This window comes from Coffea arabica, chromosome 6c (genome assembly GCF_036785885.1).
Source record: "Coffea arabica cultivar ET-39 chromosome 6c, Coffea Arabica ET-39 HiFi, whole genome shotgun sequence".
Lineage (NCBI taxonomy): Eukaryota > Viridiplantae > Streptophyta > Magnoliopsida > Gentianales > Rubiaceae > Coffea > Coffea arabica.
The window spans coordinates 13,672,640-13,696,258 of NC_092320.1; the positions used below are offsets into that span (position 1 = coordinate 13,672,640).

The 23,619-nt window shown below is 36.1% G+C and overlaps 2 protein-coding genes across 3 annotated transcripts; one reads left to right on the plus strand and one right to left on the minus strand.

The window, feature by feature from the left end:
• The first annotated feature begins 6 nt into the window (after positions 1–6).
• On the plus strand, positions 7–1,293 carry LOC113692012 (ubiquitin-conjugating enzyme E2 14-like). Its single transcript, XM_027210344.2, has one exon. It carries the CDS (start codon positions 610–612, stop codon positions 1,126–1,128), a length of 519 nt encoding a protein of 172 aa, XP_027066145.1. The 5' UTR covers positions 7–609; the 3' UTR covers positions 1,129–1,293.
• A 404-nt stretch (positions 1,294–1,697) lies between these two features.
• Positions 1,698–22,567, minus strand: LOC113692973 (DNA-directed RNA polymerase 3, chloroplastic). 2 transcript variants are annotated; one of them, XR_011815863.1, is made up of 19 exons: positions 21,605–22,567; positions 19,112–19,315; positions 18,857–18,990; positions 14,160–14,229; positions 13,316–13,374; positions 12,953–13,070; positions 11,000–11,113; positions 10,231–10,359; positions 9,607–10,023; positions 8,813–8,863; positions 8,342–8,412; positions 7,421–7,505; positions 7,128–7,280; positions 6,046–6,120; positions 5,884–5,973; positions 5,379–5,426; positions 5,157–5,271; positions 2,735–3,077; positions 1,698–2,619 (listed from the first exon to the last, which is right to left on the minus strand). XR_011815863.1 is itself a non-coding variant. In XM_027211568.2 (19 exons), exons 1-19 carry the CDS (start codon positions 22,157–22,159, stop codon positions 2,509–2,511), a joined length of 2,703 nt encoding a protein of 900 aa, XP_027067369.2. In that variant the 5' UTR covers positions 22,160–22,565; the 3' UTR covers positions 1,698–2,508. The 2 variants fall into 2 exon arrangements, 1 of the variants encoding a protein (XP_027067369.2); XM_027211568.2 differs by having other exon boundaries at positions 2,974–3,077; positions 21,605–22,565.
• Positions 22,568–23,619: the final 1,052 nt, after the last annotated feature.

Sequence of the window (23,619 nt, forward strand, 5' to 3'; positions counted from 1 at the left end):
TAGCATATTTTTTTATGCTATTCACAATTTTTAGAATATTAAATATTTCAAAATTTGTGTCTTGTTGAGACTACTACCGATATGCCGAGACAGATGTCGAACGGTTTGGGCCATGACTTTGAACCATGGTATACACCTTTGCAAAGTTGTTTCTTAATTATTTGAGTTCCCAATTTGGATTCGGAGTGTCGAACAATTGAATTAACATTCCTGTAAGGAGCATTCATTTCTTGATTTGGAATAGGATCAAGCTTTCCTTCATTTACCCGTTTCCAGGAAGGAAAAAATTAAGTTTGTTTGTTTGCTTCATCATTGGCTCTTTTGCCTCTTTGTATTAGAAGTCTCGTTATATTTAACTAATCCTCTATAATAAGGGAATTAACATCAGTTCTCGGGAAGAAAGTTGTTTTTGCATATGCTTATAAAACATGCTACGTAATTAACTTGGTAGAGTTATCTCACGTCTTTTACAAATTTCCTCTTCGTTGTCCTCCTTTTTCGGGTTTCTAAATATTCGAAAAAATTTAGTGATATATTAGAAAACCCTCATTGGCTGTAACCTTAAAATATCCTCTCTCTTTTCTACTGTTCTTCTCTATTGGCTTTGTCATGGAGCCACAGGCAGCTCCTCCTTCACAAGCAAGCCTTCTGCTTCAAAAACAGCTCAAAGATCTTTGCAGGAATCCGATAGAAGGATTCTCAGCGGGTTTGGTGGATGAGAGCAATATGTTTGAATGGAGTGTTACCATCATGGGGCCTCCTGGTTCACTCTACGATGAAGGCTATTTTAATGCCATTATAAGCTTTCCAAAGGATTACCCCGTCAGCCCTCCAGCAGTGAAATTTACATCGGAGATATGGCATCCAAACGTATATCCTGATGGAAAAGTTTGCATGTCGATTCTTCATCCGCCCGGTGATGATCCATACGGCTATGAGCATGCAACTGAGCGCTGGAACCCCCTTCATACCGTTGAAAGCATAGTCCTGAGCATCATATCGATGCTTTCTAGCCCGAACGACGAGTCTCCTGCGAATGTGGATGCTGCAAAGGAGTGGAGAGGCCAGAGAGACCAATTCAAGAAGAGAGTGAAGCGTTGTGTTAGGATGTCTCAGGAGATGTTGTGAAATTATGCGTGCAGTTTAAGATATTACAGTTGATTAGGCACATACATTGAGGTTTCTTTTGCTATCTTGATAACTAAAAAGCACTACTTTGCCTTGTTTTTCTTCTATATGAATGGAGATTCTTTTGCACTTGGTTATTCTTGATATATTATGGGTTATTTATCATGTTCATGTGTATGCTGTTTCTGCTTTTCAAGTTCAAAGTTTAATTCAACAATGATAATACAATCTTGTTAATGCCCTCTCAGAGGAGCAGACCAGGTCTAAAAGTGTCTTTAACTCTGAAACGAAAAATACAGGTCCACTCGAAAGGATATAATTGAAAATCAAGAATTACTGCTAAATTCATGCCTCCTGAATAGCTAGTTTTGCATGGCTAAAGAGATCATTGGGCTGTTCCATTTAAATAATTGACTGCATCACAATCTGTGATCAAACAATGCTGTTTTCTCTCAATCTGAATTCCTCGAAAGCCTGCTTGGATATTATGATGAAGAAAATCTAGCCCAAGCACTACTACAGGACACAAATAGATTAGTACGCTTGAACAAAAAAAGCAGCACAATAAATGGTATCAATGATTTCTTTCTATAAACATCTCAAGTGACAGATACGTTTTAGTGCTATAGAATTACTGCAACCAATGAATTCTTTCTAAACATCTAAAGATACAGAGTATGATTTAGTGCTATAGGATTACTGCATTTGTTATTCCTATACTACAGCAGCATGGTAAGTAATGATAAATAATGGTCAGTCAGGATAGCTATACAGCACTTGCAACATCAAACCTGATTCTTGAACCACCAGCTTCAAGCCGTCAAAAGCACAACCGGAGGCATTTTTCTTGCTCATTTGCTCCATTCCCTGGTTATCTCATTGCAGGACCAACAGAATACAAAACATGGTGGATCAATGACAGTTGATGAAAGTTGATTTGTTGTCAAAAAAGTTTTGCTCCATTTGCCTCCGTACACGCAAAGCTCTTCTGTGCTTACAGCAGTCATGTGCTACAAGTTTCAATATACTTGCATGTATGCGAGAAAGCCAGCAATTCTCTTTAGGGAACCTGAAGTACATGAAACTAAAGCTCATCCTCCCCACTTATGGAATCACCAATTCTTTGTGTCATAGCTGTCAGCAGTATCCCTGCTGAGTTTAAGAACCAATCCAGTTTGACATAGGGATTTAGCATCTGCTGCATAGAAGGAAGAAATGCAGATCTCCTTCAGGAGATAAGAGGATCACCACTATGTCCCCAATTAAATTCCCTGATTATTCACATGTCACTGTCTGGCATGCCCCCGGTTTTCTATATGGGCAGTTGTTGCTCCATTTGAGCTTTCTCCCACATACAAGGTCCAGTTTCATTTCAACCCCTCAGTTGAAGAAGTATGGTGATTTGAGTACTTCACGCAAGTCAAAGTTACCTCTTTTTGGTAGAGCAGGAAAGGTCAATGTTGGATATGATGTATGGAAGTTTTCAAGCAACTGCTGACATAATCAGAAGATTACCAGAAAGTATTCGGAAGTAAAACAAAAGAAATTTGTTTATAAAAGCAAATTCCATCCTAAATAATATGAACAACATATAATTTTTTCTCACCAATTTCATTCTTAGAATCACAATATTCCACTCTGAAAACAAGATGCTGCATTAGTAGAGTAAAGCATCATTCAGCCTACTGCTACATTACACGATGAACTACTTCAACTCAGATGATAGACACCAGTCTTATGGACAAGGCTCGTTATGCATGGTCACCAAAAAGTGAGCAAACTCACAAGGGAAAAGATATGTAGCAATCTCAGCAAACAAGATATGTAAACCTCTAACATGCTTACATTTTCGAGTATTGGCATGCTATAAAGCTCCACAAATTTCTCTCTCAGTATCTGGTTCATCTTGTCAACATCACACGCATGTGTCCAAAAGGAATCATGTACCCCTGCAATTACACTTTTTAAGAGATTCAAGCATTCCTGAACATAACCTGTTCTTTTAACTAGTATGAATGAAGCCTTGAAATTATTTGCCAAACTACAAACTTTTCGATTGCCATATTTTGGAATGTAGTAAGCAAAGAGTTCCACTGTTTAGAAATAGAGGTTAGGATTATCTCACAAGATATAAATCAAAGAAAATCCAAACCTAAAAACAAACTGAAAGCCATTAAGAACTTGTCAATCTCGAAAACTCATACAGTGAGTGAGCCTCCTGAGCATTTTTCAATTGTCTCATTTGCTATTTATGTAGTTTATATTCACTTCATTTTTAGCTTAGTTTATTTTGTCTTGTTTTCTAACCTTTGACTTTTACCTTTAGCTTAGTTTATTTTGTCTTGTTTTCTAACCTTTGACTTTTACCACAAATTTGGCAGTTGCAGTGACTGATGAATCTTTCTTTATCTGCATCCTCTACCCTTTATCTGATATCACTGGTGAGCATTTAGGACTAAGCCCATCATCTTTGCATGATATATGCAAACAGGATAACATTGTTCTTGCTCAATCTTGTATTGTGCCTTGTATCAACAGAAGTTTAAAGTTTTGGTATTAAATGAACTCAGAAGTTCTCTGTAAGCATCCATTCATGTTGCAAGTCATCAAGGAGAAAATTCCAAGACTTCTTAATTTTGACACTCATTTTTAATCCTGCAGCATTTACAGAATCTTTTTCACCATTTGACATTTGTCATATCAAGACCGGAAATCATGATATTCCCAGAATGTAATCCGCATATTCAAAGCGTAGTATCCTTTTCCTTAACTATTACAATTGCATAGATAAGTCTTGTATTTCAGTTAAGCACACAAAAGATATTGTTACACCACCACTTTGCTTTTCTATTCATATAGAGATTCTTCAGTTAAGAGTAGTTACTATTTCTCCCACAATAACAGGCCATGCCTTAGCTTTTGTTTGCAGGCATTTATATGTCACTCTCTCTACAACTATAACCATCTCAAAAAAGTACTTAATACTAATTGTAGCTTTTCTTGTATTGTTGCAAATATATCAGAACGCATACTTTTCTGGACTTATTATATTCACATAACTTGCCTAACAAACTCATCTTTGTTCTTCAAAGCACAACTGTGTAATAGCCATAGTCAAAGCAGGGGCATCACACGAGATCTTTGGAGACCATGATTTTTATAACATAACTTGTTGAACAAGCGATTTTTTTTTTTTAAATCATCCGAAGCATGCTGGTCTAATAGCAATCATGCAAACTTCTCAATTTGACTGCTGCATTATGCTGGACTATCATTTGATTATGCTTGATGTCCTACTTGTATATGACCACTGAGCTTGAACCCACAACTCATATATCTCCTAGTTCTCCATGGCTAGCAATATTGAAGCTACTACCAAAAACAGTTGCTTCTACTTCTTGATAATAATTTTATGTCCCTCTTTTTTTGCATCCATCTGTTCACTATATTGCGTTGCTCTTGATTCGTGTTAGTTTTGTTCCAACTATAATTTTAATCTAATGATCGTCATTATCTTAAACCCTGGAAAACAGCATTAAACTTGGAAATGTTTACCTTAATGGTTGACAACTGGGAATGGCAGATAAAGGATTAAAAGTCTAATGTAGAGTGATTCACATGGAAATTGGAACTTAAAATGTGCAACCCACGTGATTACTCAGCTCTTATTCTAGAGTTGTTAATCCTTACCTTACTGTGATCTTGTTCCAAGAACTAGAAAACATTAAGGTAGATATTCAGCTCTTGATATTCTGTAACACTCTTGGTGTTACTCCCTTTTACACCATATATTAGGGTGGCACTCATCCCCTCATTTAATATCAGTAAGTCCGATATCCACCAACATTTGTGGATATTGAACAAAGGAACAAGTGTCACTCTAATAGATGGTGTAACAGGAAATTTAACACCAAGTTTGACAGAGTATCTAAACACATCCCCAAAACCTTCAGGATAACAATCAGTAAACAGGGCTAATCTATCACAGAGCCAATAAGATATATACTTTGGAGGCCTTGAGAACATACCTGCAAATTGCAATCCAGAATCTCTACAAGCAATTGCGGTCATCATCATGTGAGTACTATCCAATGAGTGCACAAAATTTGGAGGAAAAGCAGTTCTCTGTTTTCTAGCCTCAACCTAGAGTACAAGATAGTAATCTATTCATTATAATCTTAAAATTGAATACTGAACTCAGAAATACGTCATCAAGGTGTCCAACTTATTCTTTGGAAAAGAAAACATACTGAATCACCCTCACGCTGCAATGCCAGAACCTGAAGCGAAGTTTTTATCTGCACATGGAGAAAGAACTGGTAACCACATAGTCACTGAATTACAGTAAGGAAATGACTCCACAGGGCTGAAACATGAAGCATTGACCTCTAGATAGTTTCTTCTTTAAAGACAGAACACAAAGGCCACTTCAGAGGGAGCAACTCACTTTTCTTGATCAGGTCAATTAAAAACCTGGTGCTAATGCGCTGTCTATCAAGGTTTATGCAGGTAAAATCATACAAATTCTTGAAATGCTATTGAATATCTTCGCACACTTTGTAAGTCATTAATGGAAGATAATCGATTAGTCATCCATTTTTTAGTCAAAATGAGGTGCCGTCCTCCTTAAATTAATAATTTACAAACATGATGCAGAATCACTCACTTGTGCCAGTCAAACATATCACATCAGGAAGTTGCACTAAGTGGCAGATTTAATTAGGTTTAAAGGGGCCAAATTAATCAAACACTTACAATGTGCCGCTGAGATTTAAAGTATGGTTGCACAACTGGGAGACCCAGTGGCGTTGTCCAGCGCACAGGTTGGTTTTCTGAAGCAATCACCTGCCAAATTTCCATTTATCAACTCAACGATCTTAATCGCATCATATAGTTTAAGATGCAAATCTTACAAACCTTGGCACAGTCACCAAGCCAAACCATTATACCACGTGCTGCTTGAAACAGCTCACCAAGTGCAGCCATTGTCACCTGTAGAGAATGTCAAGATCATTTAACCAACCTATCTATGGCATCTTGTCTGCCAAGTTGTCATGCCCAAATTTACTTTTACCACTGTGGTGAAACCAAAAATATTCTCCTTAATAGTATATCAGTCAGCTTCTAATTCATCAAAATTGAAATGCACACGATGTTTCCTGCTTTTAGATTGTTTTTGAATCAAGACACTAAGTGATGCCTCACCGTGTTGTTTATTTTCCAAACTATGTTAATACTCTCTGTTTAACCTATCATATTCAGTTATTCTACATGGTGCCCAGTCCATTAGGACATTCATTGTAAAAGCAACATAGTGTCTCTACAATATTTAATTCTCACAAAAAACGATGGCACAAATGACAATATTCTTGAAACCTACAAATGAACATGCACAGAAATATAGAATGAATAGAGCAATAACTTGCAGGAATAGCAGGTGCCATTTTATGAATAATCTTTCAAGTAATTCTTTGATCTCCAATCATTATAACAGTGTTGAAAAAATAAAAAGGGAGAAAAAAGACACAGCAAATTAGGGAACTTCCTATATTCTCTAAACATGAGCTTCAATTTAACTGATTGACAATTCTGCAAAGTACGTGCACGTTTATGAAGTTAATTTTACCAATTCACAAAAATATATACTTGACCATCTTTAGCAAGTTGTAGATATCTGAAAGAATGGACTGTGCATTATGGATCTGATTCTTGCAGCAGTATAAATTCCCAGAAATTCCAGGTCATTCAGGACCCAAGTGTTCTGAATATGCTCATGTTAAAAGGCAAATTTAGTATCAACTGTAAAAGATACAGTTAAGATTCATGCAAATCTCATTGAGAATTAAATTGATTATCAAGTTTCATACATCTGAACCATTCAAATTTAATCTTGCATGGATGTCTCGTCATGTTGGGAGATTTTCTGTTTAAAGGTAACCCGGAGGAGTAACACCTAACTGCCAGCAATATAAGCACTAAAATCTAGTTCTGAAGCTTACCTTAGCACCATAGCAAGCTGCACTGAACAGCAACCTATCATCAGTAATCAGACCCTTCTCCTGTAACCTTCTTTTGATTTGTTCACGTGCCCCAACATAAGTGACACCATATACCGATGTCATGACTGTCTGCTTCACCAGTTTCCTGTCTACCTGAAAGATTCAACAGTCACAAACTTTTTTTGAAAATTTTGATGGAAGATTATTATTGCAGCACTAGCATCTTAAGGAAATTGAAGAATTGTTTAAAATTTGCAACTCACAGAAAAATAAATAAATAAATAAAAAGTAACCTGATCAACTAAGAGTTTGGCTATTGTAGCATTGGGATCAATTGTAGGGTCCTTTTCACTGTCTAGTCTTATAATATCATGAACCCTGAAAATCAAAACAGTTCTGAAGAGTTATTTTGTAAAACAACCATTTAGCCTTTGGAAAAAGCTTAAATAATGAGTCATTCTCAAATGCAGACAAATTTTGAGCCCCGCATAATTTCAAGTATACAAGGAAAATACCAGAAAAAATAGGAAGTGAAAGTTAAACTAAGCACAGAAACATAGGAATCTAACTCAGGATCCCAAAGAACAATTTGAGACATACTGTCTAAAACACAAAACTACAAAACCATCTTTGGGAAATTAAATTTTAAAACTTTGAACTAGACTAACAATGATGTTGTGCCTGAATATCGTAAAGATACAGTTCCAAAGAGTTATTTCACAAAACCATTTAGACCATGGAAAAGTGTACACTCAAAAAAAATCATTGTTTAATGTACACAAAATCAGAGCAAAGTATAATTTCAAGTTTAAAAAGGGCAAACCGCAAGAATTAGTTAGGAAATTTTCAAAGGTCAAATGCAGACATACAGGAATTTCAGAATCACAAGGACTACTTCAGATATACTATCTCAAACACAATTTTCATCTAAATCTTTAGTAAATTGAATTTTAAAACTTTCAACCAGACTAACTATGGTGTGCCTGAATATCATATAAATTTCAATTACGTTTAGCCAAAATATAGGAAAGATTAAACTCCAGGTTATACGCTGCTTTCCCAGATTCATAATATATATATATATATATATATAACTGAACACCATGAATTTAAACACTTAATCAAACAAGTATCAAGAACATAATGTCATTTATATACAAAAATTGAAATATTTTGTGATTAACATGCTCTCGAAAAATCTTTTTCTCAAGTACCTTGCAGCAATTTCAGAATAAACATCTGCAGGTTTATCTCCAGCAATTAAATTGACTGCAGCAGCTTCCATCTGCACAGGTATGGTCACTTTAGTAAAAGACAGAAATGACAAAATGCTACATGCGAAAACAGATTTGCAAAATGTAGTAGTGGATTAAAGTTCACATCAACTCAGGTCAACCTATTACAGCATCACCAAACTACAAGAGAACAAAACCTGCATATTGCTACAATCTCTGGTTCACAGGAAGTTAGAATTGATTCTTTGCCTAGCAAATAAAACAAGAACATGTACTAGCTATATCAATGAAGGAGCCTAGAAATATCAAATCTGCCAACTCAGGTAAATACACTCATGGCTATATCAATTGAAGAAAAAAGAAAAATGGAAAAGCTTTCACTTGGTTGGGGGGAAGAATAATTAAGTCATTTACGAGCACAATACATCAATGGCTGAACAGAAACCATACACTATCTTTCCCCAAAGCTGCATAGTGCTGTAGACCATTGCATGAACCATCCTAATACAGCAAAAAAGAAAAAAATCAAGTTACCAACTAACAAATTAGATTAAATAGAAGGAAATAACGATGAAACACATTCATGGGTAAGTTGCTTCATTCCCTATCAGAACAGTTAGAAAGGATAGAGTAATTCCTCTACAATCAAAAAATGCAACCCTGCAACTAATAAAAAGATTACTAAATATACACGGGACTGTATAGACATGTACCAGTGTTTTTGCTCAAACCAGCACTTTCTTTGGAATCTCATCATAAAAGGGATCTCATAAGTTTTTCAGAGATAAGACGACAGAAAGACAAACTAAAATCTGTTTCCAAATCACTATACATCTTTAAGTTCTCTAGAAGGAAAGGAACAGTGAAACTCTTGAAAGAAAGGAGAGGTATTGGTAAGTACAGCTTCTAATAACTAAGAACATACTGTTCCCTTTGGCAAACAAGAGTAAATGGTTAGTGTTTCTTTTTTTTCCTTTTTTTTGGGGGGGCGGGGTTTGATTGAAAATGATTTATCTTTGGATTGTGAAAGTGGTTCAATGCAGTTGGTCCTTTGTTACACCGTAGTCTACTTTTAAAAATTGGAGAATACAGTCATGTGAAATTCCACATTTAGGCATCACTTTTAGATTACCCCATTCTATCATATGGCTAAAAAAAAGTTTACTCAGTTATGGAGACTTAAAATAGTTTATAAGTGCTTCACTTTGCTTGTTTCCTTTGCTGAGGAAAGAGGACAGAAGTACCTGGTGGATTGGCAGGTGAGAGATGACAGTATGTGGTGATGAGCTCTTTAAGGCTTCTGATAGGTTCATACAAGCTGCTAAGCACTGAAAAGGATCCTCAGCCTTTAACCACCAGCGATTTCCATTGAGAGGATTATCTGCTGAATCTAAAACTTCATTCAGGTGATTTTCCACAAAAGCTAGGCGCTGGTCATAGGAAAGCTTTTTGACAACCCCTCCATAAAGATTTGCTAGATGTATCTTAAGCCAATACACTCCAGATTTTCCTAAAGGCCGTCCTTCTGCAAACTCCAGGAGCCCTCGACATAGATCAGAACTGAGATGATTCAAATGTGGATGCATAGGATATGCACGGCCCCGAAAATCCAGATTGTGGGGATAATAAAAACCATCCTCATCTTTCATTTTATGAGCCACCTGCTCTGCATAAAAACTACTTACAATTTACCCATATAAATCTGCAGACTGATCTAAATTAGTACTTCTAGAAGCCAGCTAAGTGATGTGAGAGAAAACAAGATGTTATGATTTGCAGAGGGTTTCAGCGAAATTATTACATGACAGACCAGTTCCTGATATTTCCTTCCTCGAAATGGGATAATCAGTAATGATAAAGATACTCACAGAAAGCTTGAGCTCAATGTCACATCGCTGTGAGTGCCTCTCTCGGTTGATTTTTTTTGCTTTCCTCATGTTCCATTTCCATTTTTTGATTTCTTCCGCCGCATCAGAGTGCAATTCAGGTATATGAACCTATATAAGAAGTAACAAGTTGCATAGCATCAGCAATTTCATGCTGATGAGTCCAGCAATCAACTTGTTTTTATTCAAACATAAAACGGCACATTTGGGATAGCTTTTAAAGGATGAAAATCCATTTCAGAGGAAGTTTTTCAAACTGAACTTTAAATCATGGTATTGTTACATTACCACCTATTTTTGGTGATATACAATTTTAAAATCTATCTAAATCCTAAAGTTCACAATTTCAGTTCAATATTTTTTGTAGATCACATGCCAAATGCAGATAAATACTAAAATATGACCTTTTCCGTATCATTTCCATGCAGAAACTCCAATTAACTAGTTTCATTACCATTGAAATGCCTCCTGACTTTCTTGAGAAGTCCATCCAAAGGAAGCTATCTCATGTAGTTTCCGATGCAAATCCTATAAAGTGGCTTAACCACTTGTTAGACTTCTTGAATGGACTTCCTTCGCTGAATGTGTACTTAAAAGTGCTTCCAAACATCCGTAACATCTTTAAACTCAAGGCTTAATGTTCAGCACACAGGATCTTTAAAGTATAAAGTTATGGGTCTGTGGATGAATTCATCATATAACACATATATGAACCAATCTTGCATGCTAGATATATTTAGAATGCACTTACATCATTGCGGTTTACCAGGCCAGCAATGTTGCCACCTCCTCCCCAAACAGTCTCAACCACATTCAGAATTCGTCTGTTCACTCTCCATTTGGTGTTTCCCAACGTATCTAAGGCCTGCAAATGTGTAGAAGTAAATGATCCCATAAGTTCCCTGAGCAAACAAATGTCCTCCAACTATCAGATAGGAATAAATAACCTATAAAGCTAATTGTAGCACAATTACTGATGGCTGCAAATTCCAGACTTCATCCCAGACCACATGTAAATTGACATCCACAATTTGCACTATAAGTTAAAATCCAAAAGTTTTGAAGACACAAACATTAAGATCCATCATGCTACATAACTTTCTTCTCAGAAGGACAAAAAGATGCCCTATAAAGGGTCAAATGATTAATTTATGGAGGATGAGAAGTCAAATTAAAATTATCTTCCAGCTCCTCTTAATATTTGTTACTGATATACCTGATAACAGAATGGGTTCAGAACTTCATGGGAAGGGGAACCAACCTTACTCAAAGAAGTCCACAGGCATAAATGGATTCCAAAATTCTTGCGTTACTTTCTTACAAGTACCATCCTTTGTTTTCTAAGGGTTCACTGTCAATTTGAGGACAAGTTATAGTTTCCATTTTGTCCAGAAGGTATCACGTGTTTCAGTCAGTATTTATTTCTTCCGGGTCCAAGGAACCAAACCAAAACCATGCAAATGGTTCTCCTGTCTCAATGAAAGCCAAATTATGGTCAACATGGAGAATTTCTTCAAGAATTTTACAGCTTTGTGATATTGCTGGATGCTTGAATTGTAACAAGTTGAAAGACATACATTAAAAATAAATATATAAATTTGAAAGACATGATACTAGGAATTAAAGAAGTATAAGCACATGTAATATTTAGAAAGAGAATATTATAAAGGACTTCTTTTGCACATTAAAAAATAAGTCAACCAACTTTTTGAAGTTGTTCTTTTGATATGGCCTCCTGAAGACAATAGCTTTTATCTATGAAATGGAATCTTATTCCACCACACTTCACATAGCTAGTACAGAGGTTATCAGGTGACAAATATAATCAGCTGACAAGTGTTATATTCTTCAGTAAATACAATTGTTATCTTAAGCTGAAGTTGAGTAATTACAGATGCAGGTTTATATTAAACTAGATAAACTACCTTAGAGTATATACTGCCATTGCATCTACTACCAATTCATCAAACTCCACACTGGCTGTTTCTTTATTTGAATTGCACGAAATCAATTAACAAATATGAATGTCCACAAAAGAAGCAACAAGAACAAAGATCAGTTCACTGCTTCGGAAAGAAAACTAAAGGCAACCAATGCACATCTTAGACATTCCATGATTTGTAAATGCTCTACATGTCGCATCCATACTCAGCATCCAGATTTTGGCATTCATTACTCATGACTCAATGAAAATAAAATTTGGACAAGGCAATTAACTACACCAAAATTAAGGTTCCTTGAACAACAAGGTTACGAGTAGGCCTTTCCTCTCTTGCTTAGAATAGATTCTTCTAGCCTTTAGAAGGTTGTCATGTGTTATCATATGTATACATAATTTTTATATATTTCATATCTACAAGAGGCCTTTCTTAGAATACCCCGAGCAAAGTATATTGGAAACAACTTTCGCCTTTCAAAGTTTCTAGAACAAAAGAATATTCTCGATCTTTTTTAAGGTCTTTTTTTCCTTTTTATTATTTAGAAAAGTACCAAAAAAGATTAGCAACAGACACCATATCAAAGAACAAGAGATACCATCTCAGTCAGAATTGAAGGTAATAATCAGGTGAACAAATTATAAAAACCATGCATTACAAGTTTGAGACAATGAAAAGCACCAAAGCATTAATTTAAGAAAAATACTTGTTGCAATTATTTTACAAAAGATAGAACACAATCACCAAGAGAATAATTCTCGCCTCACCTCATACACTTTCTGCATTTGTTTCACAGGAGCACATTTAATAGCATCTTGTTGCTGCCTAGACCCATGAGTACGCATTAAATATGAAGGTAAGAACAAATAACCACCTTTATCATACCTAAAAAGATGAACTATGTCAGGTTCTTAATACGCAAGGCCAGCACTTTCATAGAAAAGAAGTCATTATGACAAGTTACTTCAAAATGAAATAGTCCTGATATCACAATTAAACCAACTGGACAGATTATATATGGTCTTAAGATCTATACAGACAGAATCATATCATAGTTTCAAATTGAATTTGACATGTACAAGTAATTCCCAGAGACCTAAAACTTAAAGGAATTTAATCACTAAGATTACCCTTTCCACTTTTTTGGTGGCACCAGCATTGGCACATAAGGAACCATCATGTGGTTAACCTGCATAGAGAAAATAGATTAGAAACTTCAAAGGCAAACTGCAATGCTCCATGTAGACTACTTTCCTCGAATGAATGGAAAGAAAAAATCTTGGATATATGAAACACTGGTGTAAAATCTTGTCACCATAGAGGTGTTCAATCCATGACCTTTATTAAAGTGAAGAATAGAAGTTGAACATCACAAAAGTACGAACCCTTCCTAGAAGGACATTAGAAAAAAAAAATTGGAGAGCAGTTGCCGCTCATTCACTACACATCTAGGTCAAAACACAAATGCAAAAGTCAAAAGCAAAGAGATCGTATAAAGGTCAGTACAGAACCATGAGTGACCTTGTCATGCCTATGTTGCAGCTCTTCCAAACTCTTGAAGTATATGCTGCCTTAAAATTTTCTAGACACGGCAATTTTTCATATAACAAGTCCTTGGCAGTAGATGCGCACACTCACATCTCAAAACCCAAGCTTTTTGAGCTGTTTGATACTCTAAATGGAGGTGATTCCTTCTGTTCAAAATTTAACAAGAACCATTAACATTTCACTTGCATTACTTTCCTCGGCATTCTCCAGTAATAGCTTTCAAGTGAGAAAATCACTTCAACTCCAAAACATTCTCAAGGTGGAGAAAGAATGAAGCTCCTAAGCATGAAACACTGTTTAAAACAAGCTTCCCTTACTATTAGAACCAACTAAGAGAATGGTAAATTGACTTAGAGCTTTGGGACTCCAAGTGATTCATCAACTTAAAAGAAACAATCAGTAGCATAAGAGGTGAAATCAACTCACACTTCTATCAAGTCCAGAATGGATCACCGGATCACACACTATAACTCCGTACCTCTTGACAGGGTTCTGCCTACAAAACAAACATAAAAGGGCCCACTTAAAAAACATAAAAATAGAGCAGAAGTGGAGAACTATGATGGTACATCATCACCATTTATATCCAATGCAACTAGATAAAAACAGCCCGTCATCTAGGACCACAAAAAAATTTTCAGAATGATCCATTAGTTGACCAACTTTTTGAATGAAATTGACACATTTTCAAAAATAGTATAGGAGAATCCTATTAGTAATTCGTAATGACAACACATACTCAGACTTTATCCATTTACATATCAGAGTGCTATGAAGAAACGAATACTAATTCGGGTGCAAGGGTGGGACGGTGTGTTAGTGCTGCCAGATCAGTATACTGTGATTTGGATGCCGCCTACAGAATCACCCAGTCAATGAAGTTATATATTCAAAAATCGATATGCAGGCAAGCTATAGCTACAATATCAGTAGATACATTATGTTTCTATATACTAAAAGGAATGTCTACAACCAAACGTAATCAAGTACCTTATTAGTTGAAAGTTACAATAGAGAAATCTCATTAATAAGTACTCCATCCGTTTAAAAATATGTGAAATGTTTTTGTTAAGAGAATATAAGTATTCTTGTAGATAATAAATTAGTAAGGGTATTCTTATAAATAATTTGTTAGATTTGTGCTCCTATAAATACTAGTTAGTCACTCATAATACGGTTACTAGATGTTTTCCTCCTAAGATACCTGTTAACATAGTATCAGAGCAAAAGTCCTAGGGTTAGGGTTAAATATCTAGCAAAAGTCTTTGACGTGATACTGTTCATCGCACACTGTTTACGCGATACTATTCACGCGTACTGTTCACGGCGCACTATTCATCGCGAATTTTGATTGCTGTTTTGTTTGAAGTGCTATTCGCTATGGTTGAAAGTTTTGCTAATTGGATTACCACTGATCAAATTGAATCAAGTTCTTCAGCACATGAGTCCCAGAAAACTGTTACTATATCCGAGGAAGATTATGTTAAATTCTTACAGTACCAAGTTACAAATCACGCATCTCTTCCCTCTGCTTCTTTAGCACAAAAAGGTAATGACTCATGGATTATTGACTCCGGAGCTACTGATCATATATCAGGTACCTCTAAAATTTTTTCTAATTTTCAAGAGTCTACTCCCTTTCCTCATGTTACTTTAGCTGATGGATCTACCACTAAAGTTAAAGGACTAGGCACTGTAGAAATTAATCCATCACTTCCGCTGTCTTCTGTTCTTTACGTACCCAATTTGTCATTTAATCTAATGTCTGTTAGTAAGCTCACTAAATTTCTACAGTGTACAGTTACTTTTTCTCCTGATTCTGTTGTCATTCAGGATTTGAAGACAAAGAGGACGATTGGTGGAGGGCATGAGCATAATGGTCTTCATTTTCTCAACTTCAATGGTCCGATAGCATGTCCTGCTACTGTTTCTCCTCTTGAAATTCACTGTCGTTTAGGTCATCCGTCTTTACAAAATTTGAAAAAGTTGGTTCCTACTTTGAATCAATTATCTTCGTTAGAATGTGAGTCTTGTCAGTTAGGAAAGCATCATCGTGTTTCTTTTGCTCCTAGAGTCAATAAACGGGTTTCTGAACCCTTTTTGTTAGTTCATTCTGATGTTTGGGGTCCTAGTTGAATCACTTCAAAGTTAGGTTTTAAATATTTTGTAGTCTTTGTTGATGATTTTTTCAGAGTTACATGGCTTTATTTAATGAAAGATAGTTCAAAATTATATTCTATTTTTTGTGCATTTGTTACAGAAATAAAGAATCAATTTGGTGTGCCTGTACGTATACTTCGCAGTGATAATGCAAAAGAATATTTTTTCACTCCTTTTAATACCTTTATGACTATGTCTGGTATTATTCATCAGTCTTCTTGTCCTCACACTCCACAACAGAATGGAGTTGCTGAAAGAAAAATTGGACATTTAATCAAAATTGCTCGAACACTGTTGTTGCACATGAATGTGCCCAAAAAATTTTGGAGTGATATAGTTCTAACTGCATGTTATTTAATTAATCGCATGCCATCTAATATTCTTGAAGGTCAATTACCTCACTCCATTCTTTTTCCTCATGAACCTGTGTTTAAATTGCCTCATATTTTTGGATGTGTGCGCTTTGTTCATCAGTTTGCTCCCGGGGTGAATAAATTAGATTCTCGTGCTATTAAGTGTATTTTCTTAGGATATGCACGAGCGCAAAAAGGGTATAGATGTTACAGTCCAATTTTAAATTGATTTTTTACTTGTGCTGATGTTACTTTCTTTGAATCCACTCCGTATTTTATCAAACAAAGTATGTCTTGTGAATTAGACCAGTGTCTCTCTTTTTCCTCTCCTGTTTTACCAGTCCTTTCCCCTTTATTACCTGAGTTGTCTAGTCCACCAGATTCCATAACTCGATTATCTCGTCCTTATCTTAAAGTTTACTCTCGTCGTTCCATGGTTGAGAAAGTTCCTGATATGCCTCGCACTTCACCAATTAACTCTCAATCTTCAAATCCAGGTATGACGCCCTCCTCTGAGTTAGATCTTTCTATTGCTTTACGCAAAGGTAAGAGACATTGTACTTCTCATCCTATTTCTAATTTTGTTTCTTATTCTTGTCTTTTTATGTCATATTCTTCTTTTGTTGCTTCCCTTGATTCTATCTCCATTCCTAAGTCTATTACCTATGCTCTTAATCATTCTGGTTGGAAATTAATTATGCAAGAAGAGATGTCTGCTTTGGAACAAAATGGTACTTGGGATCTTGTCCCTCGTCCTTCAGGTAAGCCTGTTGTTGATTGTAAATGGGTGTACACTATAAAAATCCAGCCTAATGATTCTATTGATAGATTGAAGGCTCGACTGGTAGCTAGAAGATTTACTCAGGTGTATGGAGTAGACTACTTAGAAACATTTTCTCCTGTTGCAAAGATTACCTCTATTCGTCTTCTTATCTCTTTGGCAGTAACTTATAATTGGCCATTGCATCAGTTGGATGTGAAAAATGCATTTCTGCATGGAAATTTGGAAGAAGAGGTATATATGGAACAACCTCCTGGATTTGTTGTTCAGGGGGAGAATCTGCGGTTGGTTTGTCGTTTGAAAAAATCCTTATATGGATTGAAACAATCTCCGAGGGCTTGGTTTGGCCGGTTTAGTAGTGTTGTCATGGAGTTCGGTTTAACAAGATGTGAAGTAGATCACTCTGTATTTTATCGGCATTCTAATGCTGGTAAAATTTTATTAGTTGTTTATGTGGATGACATTGTGATTACAGGTGATGATGTTGTGGGGATCCAGAAACTTAAATCCAATGTACAGGCAAACTTTCAGACAAAAGATTTAGGTCATCTACAGTATTTTCTGAGTATTGAGGTAGCTCAGTCTAAATATGGAATTTATTTATGTCAAAGAAAATATGTACTCGATATGTTGAGTGAAGTTGGGATGTTAGGTTGCCGACCTGTGGATACTCCTATGGATCCCAATGTGAAATTAGCAGGAGATCAAGGTGCATTACTTGATGATCCTAAGCAATATCGAAGACTTGTGGGTAAATTAAATTATCTCACTGTAACGAGACCTGATATTTCGTTTACAGTGAGTGTTGTGAGTCAATTTTTTGATACCCCTCGTACTTGTCATTGGGATACTGTTATACGGATTCTCAGGTATCTTAAGAGTGCTCCTGGAAAAGGGTTGCTGTATCAAAATCATGGACACACTGATATTGAAGGATATAGTGATGTAGATTGGGCTGGTTCTGCCTCAGATCGAAGATCGACTACAGGATATTGTGTGTTTGTTGGTGGTAATTTAGTGTCATGGAAGAGTAAGAAGCAAACAGTTGTATCCAGATCAAGTGCAGAATCTGAATTCCGCGCTATGGCTCACACTGTGTGTGAGTTGGTTTGGTTGAAGAGCATGTTACTGGAACTTGGGTTTGAGCATAAACAACCTATGAATTTAGTGTGTGATAATCAGGCGGCTGTTCATATTGCGTCTAATCCAGTGTTTTATGAAAGGACAAAACATATTGAAGTTTATTGTCATTTCATTCGAGAGAAATTGCTTGACGGAGTCATCAAGACATCTCATGTACCGTCTGTAGATCAATTGGCTAATATGTTTACCAAGAGTTTAGGGGGCTCTAGGGTGAAATATATTTGTAACAAGTTGGGTGCTTATGATATATATGCTCCAACTTGAGGGGGAGTGTTAAGAGAATATAAGTATTCTTGTAGCTAATAAATTAGTAAGGGTATTCTTGTAAATAGTTTGTTAGGTTTGTACTCCTATAAATACTAGTTGGTCACTCATAATACGGTGACTAGATGTTTTCCTCCCAAGATACCTGTTAACAGTTTTTACAAGAAATTCACTGTACATTATCCAAAAAGTTTACACTGTTAACTAACAGAATCAACAATAATCCAGTAGAGTTTAACATACTGCTTAGTTGCCCAGGAGGAATCAATGAACTAATGCTAGAGTGTTTTCAGATTGCAGCTACAACAATTAAAGTTGTACCCACTAAAAAAGGATACATGCCTTTAATGATGAATGTTGTTTTAGTGGCCTGCTACAATAGTGTGAAAAGTAATCTAGATTGATAGGTAACATGCCCTTACCCTGCCTCATTTGTTGCAATTTTGAAAGTATGCCTAAATGCTGGTCGAAAATCTGGTGGATTTTCAGTTGACTGACTAACCGGAGGTTGCACATAAGCTGTTTCCGTTAGTAATTCTATGAGACAACATCCCAGCTGCATGATATCAAACAACAAATATGATTACCAATCAGTAAAAGGTTACCATACTATCCACAAATAAATGGTATCTTCTGCTTTAAAAACTCAAAAAAGTGAAACAGCAACATGCACAAACCTTAGCTTGTGTGTCTCTACCCCATGACTTAAACTTATCATTTTTCACCAGCTTTTGCGCCTCAGAAACTCTTTTCCTTCTAATCAAATTCTGAACACGTTTCCTTAGTATAATTGTCTCATTGGTCATAGATTCAGGACTCTCAGCTGAAATTCCCTTTCTCTGGGACTTTTTTGTTTTCTCCAAGAAATTGTGAATCCTAACCTGATAAAAATAAAAATGATAAGGACATTAGGTACTTATGTCCTATCAAGTGACTTGTAAATGAAAGAAGAAAACTGCACAGGCAAAATGCAGAATATATAAGCATGATGAAAGAATCACAAAATTTCTCTACTGAAGTCTGGTAATAGGTGTTGGATCTTGTTAAAATTCAATAATAAGCACAGGAACCCCAAAACCAACTCCATAAATTATCGAACAAAAACTCAAGTATACAATGTAATTTGAAATTAAACCTACTATATATTAAGACAGGAACAACATAAACAGTGATCCATAGTGACGAGAAGAGGAATTACTAATATCAGATAAATGGTACAAGACATGAATGTGAAATTTAAAAATCCCTGGGCAAAAACATAGGCGCTACATGACAAGGAAAACCATAGAAATTCATGTATACTATGATATAACATGGCAACCAACTATTGAATTCGATTGCACAAAAAGTCCAAGAGGTGATCATGCATGATCTTGGAATAAATAAGATAAAAGAAATGCAAAAATGGCAAGAGGTCACACCATAAGAATGAAGAGAAAGAAACGGTTGAAAGGGATAATTTTAGTGGAACATCTGTTAGTCATTATTCACTACCATGAAAAGTTCAACTTTAAATTACTGATAACGAGGAAGAAATCCTGCAACACTACTACTGGATCACCAAATGCCTCTAACCTACGTTTGCCCTTAGTTGAGCAAGATAGAGCAAAGAAGATCAAACAACCAAAGCTTAACTTGATACATCAACTGCACTGGGTTTGGGGTGTTTTGTGTGTGTGTGGGTGTTGGGGGGGGGGGGGGGGATGGGTTGGGTGGCTCAGGGGAAGGGAGTGTAAGTGAGCGGTCCCGCGTTCAGGACCAAGATCTTGTTAAGGTAAAAGGAATGGCCTTAAAGTTCACAACATATGAAATTCAAATTGCAGTACTGAAAAATTAATCTAATTGTGGTCAAATCATAAGCTGACTATGATTATTAAATAAATTCACTCAGGAATGACAAATGAACCACTTGACTCATCCTATTGAGATGCTACCTTTAGCATATCATGTATATAATCAGTTGCAATTGGATCCTTTCAAGCTTTAGTATACATTTGTCAGTTATCCAGCATTCTCATTCGTGGATTATTTTCCTGTAATGTTGTCTCTTGGTTGACCATTTGAAATGTTATTTTCCTATAATTCGTGGATTATTTTCCTATTGAGGTACTACCTTTAGCATATCATGTATATAATCAGTTGCAATTGGATCCTTTCAAGCTTTAGTATACATTTGTCAGTTATCCAGCATTCTCATTCGTGGATTATTTTCCTATAATGTTGTCTCTTGGTTGATCAAGATCAATCGAAATATCACTAGGTACACATCACTTCACTAGGTAGTCTTACTCTTCACCAGTGAAATACTTTCAGTTAGTAGTAGGGATCAAACTTCTCAAGCAACCTTCAAATCATGTCCGACACACATTAGTTAAATAAGGGTGACTGAAATCTCTTTCATTAATGAATGATGGACATAATACTGAGAAAAATACAGTTTCAACATTTCCAACATTTGCTCATAAATTATATGAAGCAATTTGGACGTTAGTATATGCCAACACTCTTAGGCAACTTTAGGGCACTCCTAATCAAATTTTTGTTAATCAGCACGCTCAAGACTTGTGAAGACCAACATAAAATTTAGTTAATCAAGGCAAAACTATTTCTTCAAATGAAGAATATCATCAAAGTAGCAGGAAGACTGACCATCGATTATGTTATGAAGACCAACTTAATAATTTCAAATTGATACAGTTCTATTCCTGTTTCTGCTTTACTCACTCATTAAAACACATACACTTAAAAGTATTTGTCTAGCAACTCTAATATAGAATAAGATTATCACACAGTGAAGTTTTTCAAAGCTTTCAAACAGGAGAGCTAGAGCCAAAAGTGAAAACAAGCCGCATGCATCTAGAAATAATCCTAAATTTGTAGGCTACTTCACCAAAATTACAGTGAATTCCATAAATCCAGACCGCAGCCTCAATGTAAACCTACAATTATGAAATTTAACTGGTTCACCAATGTATTTTCTTACTATAACCACAGTAGCATATCCATATACGTCAGTATGTCAATAATGCAAGGTTTTACTCAGCTTCCTTTGGGGTCTAGAGTTCACCATAACAAGCATTCTAGCTCAAAAAAGTGACAGTTCTCAGATTTGCGCATCACACAAACAACAACAAAAACTTCAACAAAGCGCAAAAATTGTCAATACTCACTTCATGCTCAATGGCCGCCCCAATCTGGACAGCAGCTTCGACAACGCGAACAGACCTCTCATCTCTGTCTCCCGTCATCAATAATCCCATCAATTTATGCATCACAATCACGGCCATTTTATCAGCAGGCAAACAATCAATAAAAGGTGCAAAAGCTGCTTTTTTCTTGGTTTTTTCAGCCTTTTGCTCCTTCTCTATGGCATTCCTCAATGGCTCAAACCATCCCAAGAACAATTTCTTCATATAAGGCAAATTAGGAGCTAATTTCTTCTCACACATTTCTCTCTCCAATTCTCTGTACTCCTCCACCATCTTCTCCCAAGCCTCAGTTTCAGCCTGAATCTGCCTCCTCCTCAAAACCTGATACTTCCTCCTCTCAATTTCTTGAAATTCCAACTTGAACCCATTTTTCATCTTGGCCTTAAAATAAAAATTCTTCATCAAAAATGCCGAAATCCACGGTGGGTCCCGGATAAAAACTCTCTCCCTCCCATTTACTACTTCTCTGGGCAAAACCTGAGAAGCCCCACTTGGGATAGTCTGCAAATTGGCCATATCTTGAAGGTTTTCAGTGAAATTCTCATCAGTGGAGTCGGATAAAGGGTGCAGGTGGAGGGGAATTGGGGTATGCAGGGAAGGTAACTGGAGGGAATGAGGGAAAGAAGAAGAAGAAAGTGAGGGGCTTTGCAAGAATTTGGGAAATTCAGGGCTTGAAATGAAGAAAAAGTTGGGTCTTTTGTGGTGTTTTGTGGGGCCCCATGAGGAGTGGAGCTGAGCTCCAGGGGCAGAGAGAACGGAAGCTGAGGAAGCCAGAGCTGAGCTGATGAAATAGTGGAGACGAAGAAGGAATGCGAGAGAGCAGAGGAGGAGATAAGAAAGGTTGAAGAAGAAAGGGGAGAAATGAGAATGGTACAAAACCTCTGTTAAACCCCCGTTGGCTATTGTTTTGATATTTGAGAGCACACAAGGCGGCAGATATTTTGTTTATCTTGTGCCCCCCCCCCCCCCCCTTCCCCCCGCGGCGCCCCGAAAACAAAATGTCCAAGAAATAGAATCCAATTATATTAATTTTATCATTTAAATGATGTTTCTTTTAATAAAAAATCACAAAATAATGAAGAAAAAAACAACTCCCTCTATCTTTTTTTTTATTTGAGAAAACCCTCTATATTTTTGTATATCATAATTTTGTCATCTCAAAATATTTTCATTTTTTTCAAATAGTCATCTGACAATGATAAAAAAAAAATCACTCTTTGTATTTCTTCCCTATATAATCCTTGTTTTTATTATACAAAATGTATATTCAATTCAAAATTCCAATTTTGAGGGGCAACAAGTGTGTTTAAGGTCTATTGAGATCCCTTCCGGTCAACAATTGCCTGGACATTGGACTTTAGTGGATTTCCCTTAGATATTTTCCTCAATGCTTTGTTGAAAAGAATAAAGAGTCATAATGAGGGTTAAAAGCTGGCTTAAAGTGAGTATTTCTCCATCCCCTTTCTCCCACATCGGTTCAGTAGAGAGTCGAGTGTAAGTGTTTAAGATCCATTCAACATTAAGGTCCCTTCCAGTCAGCAATTGCTTGGATATTGGACTTTAGTGAGTCTTCTTTAGATATCTTCCTTAAAACTTTGTTGAAAAAAAGTGTGTTTAAACTCTCAAAATAAAAATAAAAATAAAAATAAAAAAAGGGAAGGGCAATATTGTAAAGAAAAATGTTGTTGATTTTACGTACATGGGCCGGTCTAGTGTCTTCCATTATGGGCCACTTTGTGTGTCAAACGAATCTTGATGGCCTCTCATCCAAACAAGTGAATAAAGTCCAAGTTAAAATCAACGAAGTTCTAGCTTGATTTTCTTCAGTGCAAGTAATCCTTGGTTCTTTTTGCCTTTGGTTTAATGCCACAATACTATTGGTAACAAAAAAATTGTCTACACAATCTTGGACAAGAATCAAACGTAGGCTTTGCTCTTTTCTCAAAGGCTCTTTTTCTAGCTCATGTTTGTCTTAA